At 37.9% G+C, this 14,090-nt stretch overlaps 2 protein-coding genes across 2 annotated transcripts in view; one reads left to right on the top strand and one right to left on the bottom strand.

The window, feature by feature from the left end:
• LOC128986271 (uncharacterized) overlaps window positions 1-14,090 on the bottom strand; it is a 165,881-nt gene that overhangs the window by 60,750 nt on the left and 91,041 nt on the right. The gene's annotated exons all lie outside the window — the stretch shown is intronic.
• On the top strand, window positions 6,962-10,605 carry LOC128986274 (uncharacterized). The gene is made up of 5 exons (XM_054406547.1): window positions 6,962-7,089; window positions 7,956-8,183; window positions 8,995-9,131; window positions 9,221-9,369; window positions 10,026-10,605. The coding sequence occupies exons 1-5, from the start codon at window positions 7,064-7,066 to the stop codon at window positions 10,329-10,331; spliced, it is 846 nt and encodes a 281-aa protein (XP_054262522.1). The 5' UTR covers window positions 6,962-7,063; the 3' UTR covers window positions 10,332-10,605.

Below are 14,090 nucleotides of genomic sequence, written 5' to 3' on the forward strand. Positions count from 1 at the left end.
ACGAACATATATATAATACTGTATAGTTTCTGTATAAGGATAACTGCTGTAGTAGAACCCCACTGTTGAATCTTGATACAACTTGACGATTTAAGATCCCGTCTCCTCTCAAATCCATCTCAAGAGATCGTGCGATCGCAAGCCACCCCCGGTTTACTGGAGCTAATCCAAGCTCCAGTTTACGATGTTTGGAGCCAAAATTCAGCTTGGAGGCTGGACGATAAATGAAACATAAACAGAGCTGTAACGTCGGCCCTAACTTATAGGCTACTCGGTTTACGGTCTACAGAAACCTCTGCTCGGCCTCGGCTCTCGTAAACCCGACTTCATCTCGGACATGTCTTGGATAAGTGGACGTAAGGGGTGATAAATAACGTTGGATGGTAGTTACTGTCGTGTGCAGTATGTGGTAACGTAATAGTTACTGTCGTGTGCAGTATGTAGTTTGATAGTTACTGTCGTTTGCAGTATGTATTTTGATAGTCACTGTCGTGTGCAGTATGTAGCATATTTTGATAGTCACTGTCGTGTGCAGTATGTATTTTGATAGTCACTGTCGTGTGAAGTATGTATTTTGATCGTCACTGTCGTGTGCAGTATGTAGTTATGTTGATAGTTACTATCGTGTGCAATATGTATTTTGGTAGTTACTGTCGTATGGAAGTGGTTATGGAACTACTCGTGTGATGTGAAGGTTCAAAATTTGATAAAAGATACGAATAAACAGTTCAAATGTCTTTGATTACTACATGAAATGAAAATAGTTTGTAATAGGTCTGTAAAATTGTTCCAGTAGCAGTTTCATCGACATTAGGGTTTATAGTTTACATGTACCAACATCAACATGTATTCATCTATATGTTCAAAGGATTATTATAACCTCAGAGTAATAAAACAAACAAAAAAATGTTTTATTACTCTGAGTTATATCTGAAGAAGAATTTCATAATTTAAGGTTCACATTTTGACAAACTTTTCACTACTTTCTTACTGCTTTTATACGCCATCCTCAACACTAATCAACTATGGTTACGAAATGTCAGTATTATATGATTATTTGACAGTAAATGACGTGACGAGTCATTTTACCTAATGACAGACCAAACCCATACGAATTTTGACTTTTTAATCAAAAGTGCTCTATCCAAACCCCAAGTTTCATTACGGGTCCGATCTAAAATCTGAGAAACGGAGAACCGGCCACCTCTGACCCTAAACCGCCTAAAATTAAGGGTTGGCTGTGTTTTAACATAACTTATAAACACGTAATGTCTAAAAATGTGAAACATAAAACGTTTGCACCATTAAAATTGAACACCCAACGCCTTCAAACAGACCTGAAAATGATTGTATTCCAAGTTTTCCTTTGCCATGACCTGAAGACCTCGGGATACATCATATCCAGGGCAAGTGTAATCAGCCTACCCTACTGAAGGTGAAGCCGAGACTTTATTTATAGTAGCTGGAACTACTGTATCTCGTGGCTGTAGGAGGGTGATCACGTGATTGTGACGTCACAGATCAATATAGGCGTCTGGGCCGCGTCACAGTCCACCACACCACCCCAGACCCCACAGCAACCCACAGGGTTACTATTGCTAATAAATCTCCTGCAGGGTTGTAAATATTCATTACTCCGGCACACTCACACTGTTGACGGCTTACTACCAGGCGGAGGATGCTGGAATATGGGAATGTTTTTGTCTAAGAGTCAGTAGAGTAATCGAACTAATTAAAAGGATTCCGGAAATATTGGTTAAACGGAAATGTTTGAGATTGAAAACAATAGAATAACCATAGAACAATAAATAGAGCGATGAAAAATAAAATAAATGAATAATGATAGTTATATTTTGGGATTTGAAAACGAAGAAATTTAGTTACAAGAAATTGAAAAAATAAAAAGAGGTTTGTCTTGGAAAACTTCTCTTAGTATTTTTCATTTCCTGAAACATTGTTATTGAACAAGAGGGAAGGGATTTCAGAATAACAACTAATGATAGTAAACATAACAAAATCACAAATTATCGCTTTATCATTTAAATACTTTATAAAATTAAACATTTTCGAAATTAACTATCAGAATATCACTTACGAACAACGGGGTGTCGTAATTATTTGAATGATTTGAACTAGGTTCTACAAATTTATTTGGCGTTTCCATGGCCAGAGAGACCCGAAGTGTGTCAAGTCCCTTGGTAGGGTTGGTCTCAGCAATCTTTATAGGACATCCTCAAGGACTACTCGGCGGCAAAGCTTTGTCTCAGACTAGCGGGATGGAATTGGAACTTGTAAAGTGTAAAGAAAATGTGTTACATACCCTTGCATTTGCTTGAAACTCGTCCGATTTGAATAGCTAATAGCTTTAATAAAAGCCAGGATTTCATTTAAGGTTCTTAGACCAAAATATATAGGGTTGTATAAGTATTATAACTGGTGGAATACGTCTTAAATTGAAGTAAGAATTTTAAATTAAAGCAAATTAGTGTTTTTGGTCGAGGAATACAGTAGATAAATATATGCCGATGCTTGGTGTGAAATCTGTGTGTGATACCTACAATTTGAGACCTTAATCATGGAAATCGGTCGGGTATAAGAGCCAAACGAATTTGGAAAAGAAACACCAAATTTAAATCCCATAAGAAATACATGGGAAGCAAATTTTGTTTACGTATAAGCCGAGTTGGGCTGTAGATAAATATATGCCGAAGCTTGATGTGAAATCTGTGCAACTAGTACAAATAGTTTAAAACCAGCGTATTTAACTAATTGCGATAAACAAAATAGGATTGAACGAAACCCAACTTAGGTTATCTTTAGTCACTGCATCACAATGAAAATCCACATGGCTGTGATAATCCAAGTCCAAAATACAAAGTTTATCGAGTTCTAAACAGCTGTTATCTAATGTCAAGGTCAACAGATCAGCTAATAGACCCCTGCAGTTCCGGAAAACTGGCGGGAAAACTACTGGAGATCGAGCGGGAAACTACCAGCAGCTCGTTATAGAGGATTACGATACGAATGGAAATCATGGATAACGGGAAGGCTATTTTGGTTTGCTGTTGGTGACTAAAGTGAAAACCACAAACATATACTATATAGAACTGCCTACACTGTTATTTAGCTGTGATTCATTGATGTTAGTGATCAATGAAGATTAGTAAGAGTACACGATTTGACGATACAGTATTTGTGTATTTGTATGACATATGTAAAATACCCTTATACTGGAAACAATGATACATGTACAACAACTATTTTAATAGGCATAGATGAGGATTGATTTGGAGTCCACATACAACTTTTAAACAAGCATAAGATTAAATTTTGCAATTTGAAGATAATTTTTGGTGAAGATAGTCCTAAAGCGATGTATAAAGAGAGTAAATCCATTACGGTCAAAGTGACAGTGGTAAGGAAGCTCAAGTTGGTCTCAAACTTTGAAATTAAAATAAAATCAAAATCGTGACAATCACATTCACATTGATAGGCGCACGTGACAACAGAGTATAAAAACGTGAATTGTATTTTCCGTTTAGAAATCCACCCTCTGCCCCAGACTCGGCTTTGATATTGAAATCCGTTTTCGAGCAGCTTTCAAGCAATAGCACGCAATTACCTTTGTTGCTGGTAGGGTCTATATATTAAAGTGCGAATATCAAAGAGTCACTGAGGAAATTTGGTTATTTGCAATCCAATAGCTCCAAGGATAAGTTTGGAATTTATCTTGCAGAGGGGTGTAAATGATAAGATTAACCTGGTAGAAAAGCATATCACACAAGGTTAAGAGACCTCAATATTACCTTGAGGTTGTAATTTTATGGTTTTAGCTAACCAAAGCATTTTATATGGAAACCTTCCTGGATGTGAATGATTTTTTTTATCACATAGACCACAAGAACATTAACACAAAATTGAGATTATAGTTTAATTTTAAAGGCCTTAAGCAAATTTAAGTAAACGAACGTGAACCGATCATTTCTGTTTCAAAATTACAAGAGGTCTGTCCTGCATCCGATACGGGCGAGGAACTCAATGGTGTGAAAAGTCTAAATAACAAACGATAAAATATTCTCTAAAACAATAGAAACTGCAACAGAGTGATTCGAAATAACAGTGAAGTATTCAACACTATCGAACACTCCAAGGGGATTACTTAATGTCTTTTATCACCTGACAAATATTTTCAAGTGATAACCATTGTTGGCTAGATATCATTAGTGTTATCAGAGATTAGTGGGTGTCAGGCGGTTAAATATAGCTTATCAGTGGTGATAAGAGGACAGAGGTCGACCGGGGAGTTTCCAACACGCTCGAATCAGCTGAGCTGTGACGTCACTGTGTTTATGTAGCCAACTGGATATGTCTGGTTGTGGAGTATTTGTGTTTAACAGTTATAAAATAAGTACAAATTAAAATTTCTTGAGAATTGAGACATCATTTTGGAGCAAAAATGTCAAGTACAATGACAAAACTAGTGTATGGCTAAGCAGTGGCGTAATATTGTTTTAAACTAAAAGTAGGGTGTGAAACAGCGACTAGAATGGGTTGAGATCAGTTCTTCAAATAGTTACAATTTCTCTGGAAGAGGGAGGAAAAATTATAATTACTAGACTTTGTTTAATTAGAGGAACAGTTCTTCAAATATTAACTTCATTATTCGATTAATCGATTCACATTCGCACTGCCACTACCTGAGTATCATCAGATGGATTTTATGTTTGTGTTATTGTACACTGCAGTGTTATTATGCGAAGGAGGGAACTTTCCAAACCCGGACAATACTACTTCAGTACCTAACGTCCACATTATACAGGGTGACCGTTAAGTCTTAGGACGACTTTATAACTTTTAAACGACAAACGATATCACAACCACATTTGGTATACCGTTACTGGAAATTGTAAGCTACTTTTCTGTGTACATGGTGGTCGGATATCACCTTTGGGGGACGGCCCGTCAGGGGTCAGAAGAAAATCTTTAATGACAGCCTATGTTGAGTTGTACATCATTTTAAAGGTCTACTTCAACTGAAAACAATGCCGCAAACCGCAATTCAAAAGGTTGATCCTGCGCAAAATGGCAGATGTTCAAAGATTTTCAAAATTAGCCAATTTCTTTAAATTAAAACACTTTTAAATCTTTAAACAACTGTCATTTTTTAACGGATGGTCCTTTTGAAGTACGGTTTGCGGCATTCATCTTTGCTTAAAATTCCCTTTAAAATGATCCCCATAACTTCACATTCAGTGATCCAAATAACTCTTCAGGGCGACGGCCCACAAGGAGTCGGAAGTAAATCTTGAATGGAAGCATAGGTTGATATGCACATCAAATTAAAGGTATTTATTAGTAGAATACAATGCCGCAAACCGTACTTCAAAAGGACCATCCGTTAAAAAATGACAGTTGTTTAAAGATTTAAAAAAGTGTTTTAATTTAAAGAAATTGGCTAATTTTGAAAATCTTTGAACATCTGCCATTTTTTGCAGTATTAACCTTTTGAAGTGCGGTTTGCGGCATTGTTTTCAGTTGAAGTAGACCTTTTAAATGATGTACAACTCAACATAGGCTGTCATTGAAGATTTTCTTCTGACCCCCGACGGGCCGTCCCCCAAAGGTGATATCCGACCACCATGTACACAGAAAAGTAGCTTACAATTTCCAGTAACGGTATACCAAATGTGGTTGTGATATCGTTTGTCGTTTAAAAGTTATAAAGTCGTCCTAAGACTTAACGGTCACCCTGTATAGATAGCACCATTGACCGACAGCCCAATGACGTACCCAAAATCGACATACCCAAAATCAAAACCAGCAATCTTTAGTTCGCCGAGAACTTTACCGGTACATTACTGCCTAAGCCCAAAAGGAGGTTCACTTCCAAGACTTCCAAGACTACGGATCATTACACGGTGCATTCCCAGATATCGACCTGTAGGCAGACGAGAGGCGGAGGCTGTACGTGGAGTACAATATCGAGCGTGGGTGTCTAGTAGCGCCTGCGCCGTAGTCACAGTCTCCCAAGTCAATATAGCCCACCCCTCTACACACACACATTCCGTTAAATCATTCATGTATACCCACCACCGACCGTGCATGAGGAAGTATGGTTGGAGGGTGACACTAAACAACTAATCTACGGAAATTATTTATAGACATTCTAGTAGGCATGTTTGACCGGGGAATGGTTGAATTTGATTCATGTCCGGACGAGGAACATGAATATCTGTGTAGTTAAAGAGTTCGCCTTAATTGTGGTTGCTAGTTCAACTAGTTCTAGAATCAAATTTCATTTTATTTGGCTATAAATTAATGATGCCATCCAACAAATGGTTAAAGATATAGTAACAAGATCAGAGTTAGGACAGTTCCCTTAACAAAACTCGCATTTCAAACTAATTAACATCTGCTATCTGTAGTCTACTTATGCTCAACGTATATTTTGCAACTCCGAAATTAAAACAATGATTTTTGTGTTGTATGGCAAACATTTACGTGAAATTATTGTATCTCAAAAAATTCAAAGAGCTATGGAGAGACACACAATCTGCCCTTAAATACGTCATTTATATATAGTTTGCATTAAAACGTATAGTGTACTGCAAACATTGAACAAAAACACTTTATACGTCATAGATAAATCCAGAGTTCGATTTGCTGATTAACTGCTGGACGGAATCAGAAATATAACTAAAAATGCGTTTGCCTTAAAATACAAATTTAAAGAATAGTCAGATACGACACCCTTGTAACTACAGTAATGTGTAATGCATACAAGAATAAATGTAGTGTAACGGTTGAACCTAGCCGCTAAGAACATGTAAACATTATCTGCCTAAACTATTTGTGTCTATAGAAAAAGTCGTTATCGATACTAAAATGGTTTACGATTTGCGATTATTATCGTGGTAATAATTGACCTTATCAGTTTCGATACGTTGTTACTAGTGAACGGACTGAACACAGATTTAAAAACGAAATGTCAGTTATTAAATAAACGTTTTTGTAAAACCTAAATAGTTTTTTTACCATTGTTTTAGGCTAAATAACTAAAATCATGCCCAGGTTTGCCGAACAAACTGTGTAAGTATCTCTAAGTACAACATTACAAATGAAACCTAAACAAAATTTTAAATACTTAGTGCACGATTAATATTGTGGAAATAACCAAATGAAACATTGTAGTATCGTGTAAGTCTATCCAAATCTAGTCTAGTATATAAAATTCTCGTGTCACAGTGTTTGTCTGCAAACTCCTCCGGAACGACTTCACCGATCGTTATGAAATTTGGTGTGTAAATTCTGTAGGTATGCGAATCGGACGTAAACTATTTCCCGTTTCGAAATTCTTAAAAGGGCTCCGCCCCAGTGGCTCTGGAGTTTCCCATGTTAACCTTATGAGAAATGGAATTAATGAATCTTAACAGCTGTTTCAATTAAACAAGTTGGTTCTGTTCTACCTGAAGGCAGGTGAGCGCAGCGAACGAGCTCCAACCTAAAGGTGAGTGAGCGTAGCGAACGAGCTCCAACCCAAAGGTGAGTGAGCGTAGCGAACGAACTTCAACCAGGACGTGATTGAGCGATGCGAACGAGATCATCTTGAAGATTAAACGTAACGGTACTTTCTTTCCATCGGTCTGTAGGGGAAACCTATAACTTAGGCGATACGAAGTTCGCCGGGTCAGCTAGTAGTTTAATAGATTTGTATTACATTGGCCATTTGGTGGCGATAATTTAAAAGAATCCACCATAAACTTTACTTCCACCATATAAAAATAGAATTAAATATAGACCGACAGCAGTGCTGCGATAAGTTCTGGCGTCCACCACTAGGAGTGCTGTAGCAACGTAGTGCTTGCACCTTAACTACACGGCGCTCTTAGCGGTGGACGCCAGAACTGCTAATTATATTTGTTTATGCTTCAACACTAATCATTCTTTCTCTACAGAATAAAGAGGAAACTGCATGCAGACCGTCTGGTGCTGGTAAAGAGGGAGGAATGGGAAGCGAGAGAACCCAAGGAACCACTCCCAGCAGTTCCCTTGCCCATCCAGTACGTTGTGGTGACATGGACGGACACGGATATATGTGAATGGCCCGCGGCGTGTATGAAGAGGGTGAAGAGTATCCAGGAAGACCACATGGACAACAAGGGACTGCCCGACATCAGATACAAGTAGGCTAGATGAGGGATAAGGTAAACGTAGGCCCTTGGGAACGTGAGTAAGTAATTTCTGGGGCATAGATACTAGATAGGTAGGAAGACATTTAGTAACAGTTGAGAGTGCAGGCAGAGTAGGGAATCATGGAAGATCTTTATAGGTCATAAATACCAACCAGCAGGCTGGTAATGTGATTAGGTTGTGCAATTGCGCCAAGCCCTCAAAGGGTCCCAAAAATGTTCCTTAGTTACGCCAAGCCCAAGCCTGGTAGGGATGAGTTGTCGGCAGAAGGAATAACCTTGATTACGTGTCATACTAACCTATCCTAACCTAACCTACTAAATTATACAGCCAAAGAGAAAGAGGGCTACCACTTGCGGCCCAGTTAATGAACTTATCGGGTGGCTCCCTGGAGTAGTTGGCGCAATTCAAGAATAAGAATTAACGACTACCTAACTCAGGTCAGTTGGCGCAATCAATGCCCGCCCTCTGAGTAAACTCTTCGTAATAGGAGCTATGCGAAATACAAATAGATTTGGAAGTGAAGAAGGATTCAACTAAAAACACCGTCTTGTTTTCTTTTAAAACCTATACCTTCATCCCAAAACCTTTACTGTAATTGCAAATTGATCAATGTTAATGGTAAAACAGCTACACTTCACAATGGTCTAATTCAAATTAAAATGTTTTACAAGCAAAATGAGTTTAAACTTTGATCATAAGTTTTTCATTTATTGCTAAATCTATGCAATGGTCATTGTAAAGCTGCATAGACTGGAAGTGTGCAGTTGATGACATTCAAGTAGGTGTTTTGTTGATGTCCAGTTTCCTGATAGGATCGGACAAGCAGACGTATGAAGGAAGAGGCTGGAGAATGATGGGTCCGACCTACCCGGAGACCATAGAAGGGGCGAAGGAAATCAACGGCAAGAGCATAGAAATCGCCTTCATCGAGAAAGACAGTAAGTATTGCGTTTGTAAAGCTAGAGTTTCGTGGTGTAACATAGCTCTGCTCCAGCATAAACTCCAGCTTGAGATGTTGATGTTTCAGTGCAGATACCGTCTGACGATCTTGCTTCAGCCATGCTCAAGTTTCTAGCCAAAGAGATGGCACTCAACAATGTCGCCAGGCCTCTGGAGTTCAAGGCCATCATGGACAACAAGTTCGTCAGGTTTTCAAGACTGTTCGAAGGAGAGAAGGTACTTTAGATCCTGAGGTGGTTAGTAACCAAAGGAGTCCTCAATTTTCACAGCATTGGTTTGGTAGCCTTTGAAGTGTATATTAAATTGAGAGCATCAATGTGCAATTATTAGTCTACATAAAATCTATGAACTAGTTATATTTTAGGGTGTTGAGGAAGCGAGTCGATTCAACAAACTGATGGTATCCATGTAATATTTTGTATATCAGTTAACTGTTGCCTTAATTACACTTTTCTTTCTTCATCAACTGATTTGGACCTTTTCCGTTCATTCACTACCACATTTATTAGATACAACTTATATTAGGTAGGGTTAGGTTTGGTTAGGACTATGTTTACGGAGCTTTTCCATTATTATATGCTTTGATTTACTTTACCTAATTTAGCCTAATATACTTATTAGTGGTGGTGAATTAACAGAAAAAGTACACTGATTTTATATCTCTTTTCGAACGACTGCTGCATTCACGAGAATTTTACTATCCGCTAAATCTGTGGCCACACTTTTCATTTGATCATAAACAGAAGATTAAATATATTTAGGTCTAAATAAGCTCTTTCTCGGCATCTGACCCGTACTAGAACCTCAAAACTGGTGATAATTTAAATGGTCAAAATTTTACAGAATCGAGTACATGATCACTTGTTTTGTAGGTGGCCGACTTTATGTATACCGAGGAAGAGCGCGCTGCCGAAGCCGAGAGGGATCAAGAAGCCGAGGAGATATTAAAAGAATCTTTGAAAGAACTGGAAGAGAGGGACTCGTGGATTGATAATGAGATGGAAGCTATATTGGAAGAGCAAAGAGCGGTGATCAAGACAAAGACTCCAGAGGAGATCAAGAAGGAATACGGTTATACTGAGGACGTTGACGAGGAGAAGGTCAGAGCAGTAAAGATACCAGATGATGAAAAACCAGAAGAGGCAGAAGGAAATCCCACAACTGATGAAAAAACGTAGTATAGTACCTAGTATTTTCGAGTTATATTAAATAGTTGATTTTTTTATTACAAACCAGCAGCAAACCCCTGCATTGCCCGGGTTAAATAAAATACACAATAATAAAATCTTAATACAGTATATAAAAGAAAGTTGTGTTAATTACAGCGTTTATAACTAGAAAACTACTGAACCAATTGGCATGAAAATTTACAGGGATACTCCTTAGGTACTAGAATAACATAATAGCCTGTTTCCGTTTCAAAAACCCTTAAGGGAAGCGTCCTATGGCCCTTTGCAGTTTACATGTTAATATTATGGAAGAATGTTTTATTTTGTTTACCATGCCATGTTTGTCATTTCTAGATTAAATCATTTAATGATTAAATTAAATCAAGGAAACAGCTGTTGTAATGATAACCTAATTTTTAAAAACAAATCTATGCATAACAAATTAATTTGTTGTCAAATGTAACTGAAGGCAAGTGAGCTCAGCGAACGAGCTCCAACCTAAAGGTGAGTGAGCGTAGCGAACGAACTTCAACCAGGACGTGATTAAGCCATGCGAACGAGCTCATCTTGAAAATGAACGAGCATTTGACATAAAACCACATCAGGACAGGACGACGTCTGTCGGGCCAGCTAGTAGATTATATAGGTTACTGTACCGATCTTAAAGGATTGTAAACAAATAGTGGCTGCATTAGTTGAACTTATGCTACCTCGGACGTCATTCCTGTATACAGCCCTCTCAGTAGCCCTATTGCAAACTCTCAGTCATGAGTGGGTAGAACGGGATTGCGCCAGTTATGTGAGGGTTAAAAAGGGTCAGCCTTGCACGCACCGGGATTGCGCCAACGCTACCCCAGGTAGCCGGGTAATTGGGCAGAAGATGGAATATAAACTAACCTAACCTAACCTAACCCGATGATGAAGGGAGAAAACTAGAACTTGAAGTATTTTCTGAACTTGAAGAAATGCCGCATGGCGCAACCATCAACGGTGCGTTTGGGGGGTTGATTTGCCAATGGCGATTTGCCGATGTCTACCTGGCCCTAGTGGCGCAATCCCGGTGGCCCGTCATGTGTGAGTGCGCTAAGGTTCTTGACATGCTAGCCGAGTAATGAATAATGAAGATTGCAAAGCGGTTTCCAAGTGAGCGTAGAAAGGTTAACCCGCACATTCTGCAGGTATGCGGGAACCGTTGTATCATCTCATCGTACACGTCATCGCTATCATCATCATCACTCACACGGGCATCTTGGGCTATCATCACACCTCTAACGGTGTCTGATGATACATGATGATGCGAGGTTGGAAACTGTTATATGATCGTAAGGTTAAAAGTCTTCTGAAGACTTGTGGTCAAATTAAAGTATATCGTATTGATCTTTGAAATTGACAGGACTATCTGGATACCTTGCCTAAAGATCTTTTATGAAAGATCTTTTCGTTAGGTTACAATTTATTAATTTCGCTATTCAATTTACCAAAGCAATCGATACGTGTACACGAGTCACTGGGTGGTAACATTTAATGTAAACTAGAATTTAAAAGGTTGATAATATTTCTACAGACATATTCTACAGTGATGATAATAAATAAAATTCATGAAAATGTAGCCATTACTTGGTTAGTCCAGGTTAAAATTAAACATTCTGCAGCTAATTTTTCTATTATTTGAAATAGTTGTAGCTCTTAAAATGCTTTATGAACGAAAACCACTCGGATCTCCAATTTATGTTACAAAATCATGTAACTTGTCTGCCTTCTTGTAACGATGTTTAAAAACTCAAATAAACCAAATATTTTGTGCACTAGTCTTTGCACATATACAATGTGCACTGTCTGTTCCTGTTAGCAAAAAGTTCTGTACTAAATGAAAATATCGTAAATCTAAGAAAGAATACAAGTAAAATATATAAATAAAATATAAGTAAAATAGACATGATACAATAGAATAACCTTGAAATTATGAGTCACCACACGAGATAACGGCATGTTTGTGACAATGAGACATCTGTCACCTGATGATATTGAGGTTATGTCCACATCAAAGACAGCTGATTAGTCACGTGATAATGACGTCATGGCTGTCCCTCGCAGACGAACGTGCCTTTGATTGCCTCACTTGAAAAACATGGCAATTATGTGGGCTCCTTAATTGTGCTGTTATTGTCAATGTGTATCTTTCAATGTTTAATTTAACTACAATAAGTCGTATTTTCACTTTGATTAGGGGTAAGAAACAGACAGTAGATTATTTGTTTTATTCTTAAACTCGATAAGTTGGAGATGTTTTCAAGAAAAGTGTGGTCACTATCAAAATATGCCCTCCACCCTATCCGCAGGGTTAGGTTAGGTTCGTTAGGTTAGACATCTTCATTTGCATAGGATACATTTCAACAATGGCGGCCCTCGTCTCAACTTTAACATGAGAATGGAATTTCTTATTCTATTCATAGTCAAAAAGGTACTAGCCAGTGTATTTGTAAATTCCTAATAATTCCATACCTATTTTTTTACCTTCAAACTTCAAGGCAGAACCAGTTTCTCCTACGGTGACCTTGAAATAATCAGTAAAATATGATTTGCAAATAGTAGACTGATCCCTGATAATGTGTCTTCACATTAAAACGAGTGCACAATACAAATTATCTCTGTCTGTCTACTGTACTGCAAATCTTCTCATCGCTTGACAGCTGATCTAGGCCTAGTTGCCCAAGGTCAGTCTTCCATCGGCAGAGGTCAATCAGCTGACTGGGTGACGTCACAACCTTGGATCGCTACACTTCTATTACGTGATACAGTAATAGAGTTGTCCACTCTTACAACGCACACACACAAGCGCACACGTGAAGCTGTACCCTGTATGAATCCTGTTTGTTGCTTCATCAGACTTTAGCAACAGACTAGTGACACGTGCGCACATTTCACTGTGGAAGAACATGAATGTTTTTCCTATTTCTTGTGGAAGAATTTGTAAAAGCGTTGAAAAATCTTTTAAATTTGAACGCGTTTGCGTCCTTTCTAAGGATATTTTAGTTTCACCTGTTCATATGTAAATACTTCCACTGTATTGTAGGAATTCAGTACAGTAAATGTTAATACTTCAACGTCGAATATAAGTTGGGTACTTGACTTGTCCCATACCGTGATCACAAACAATAATCGTATGACTTTTCCTATAGGATAGTTCCAATACAGAAACATTTCTCTTGGGAGGTACGAACTTTGACTTCCACTGTAGATCTATTGTAGGAATTCAGTACAGTAAATGTTAATACTTCAACGTCGAATATAAGTTGGGTACTTGTCCCATACCGTGATCACAAACAATAATCGTATGACTTTTCCTATAGGATAGTTCCAATACAGAAACATTTCTCTTGGGAGGTACGAACTTTGACTTCCACTGTAGATCTATTGTAGGAATTCAGTACAGTAAATGTTAATACTTCAACGTCGAATATAAGTTGGGTACTTGTCCCATACCGTGATCACAAACAATAATCGTATGACTTTTCCTATAGGATAATTCCAATACAGAAACATTTCTCTTGGGAGGAGCTACGAACTTTGACTGCACTTTATAAAACCTATCGCAATTCAATAGAGTAAATGAATCGAAAAACTTTCAAAATAATTTCCGAGGACACAAGTTACATAAAATAAGTTAATTGTTTTTCATAAATTACCCAACACATATCTCCAAAACAAGGGACATTTTTACTACCGAACAAAGATGGATTTGATTAAAAAACTCAAACCTCAAAGGTT

The sequence above is a fragment of the Macrosteles quadrilineatus genome, unplaced genomic scaffold (assembly GCF_028750875.1).
Source record: "Macrosteles quadrilineatus isolate MER2022 unplaced genomic scaffold, UCM_ALF_1.0 Scaffold_2__2_contigs__length_208266976, whole genome shotgun sequence".
NCBI lineage: Eukaryota > Metazoa > Arthropoda > Insecta > Hemiptera > Cicadellidae > Macrosteles > Macrosteles quadrilineatus.

Coding starts and splice junctions, on each gene's coding strand:
- LOC128986274 (XM_054406547.1), top strand. CDS start 7,064: ATGCCCAGGTTTGCCGAACAAACTGT. Junction 7,090..7,955: donor AGGTTTGCCGAACAAACTGT/GTAAGTATCTCT, acceptor CTTTCTCTACAG/AATAAAGAGGAAACTGCATG. Junction 8,184..8,994: donor CTGCCCGACATCAGATACAA/GTAGGCTAGATG, acceptor GTTGATGTCCAG/TTTCCTGATAGGATCGGACA.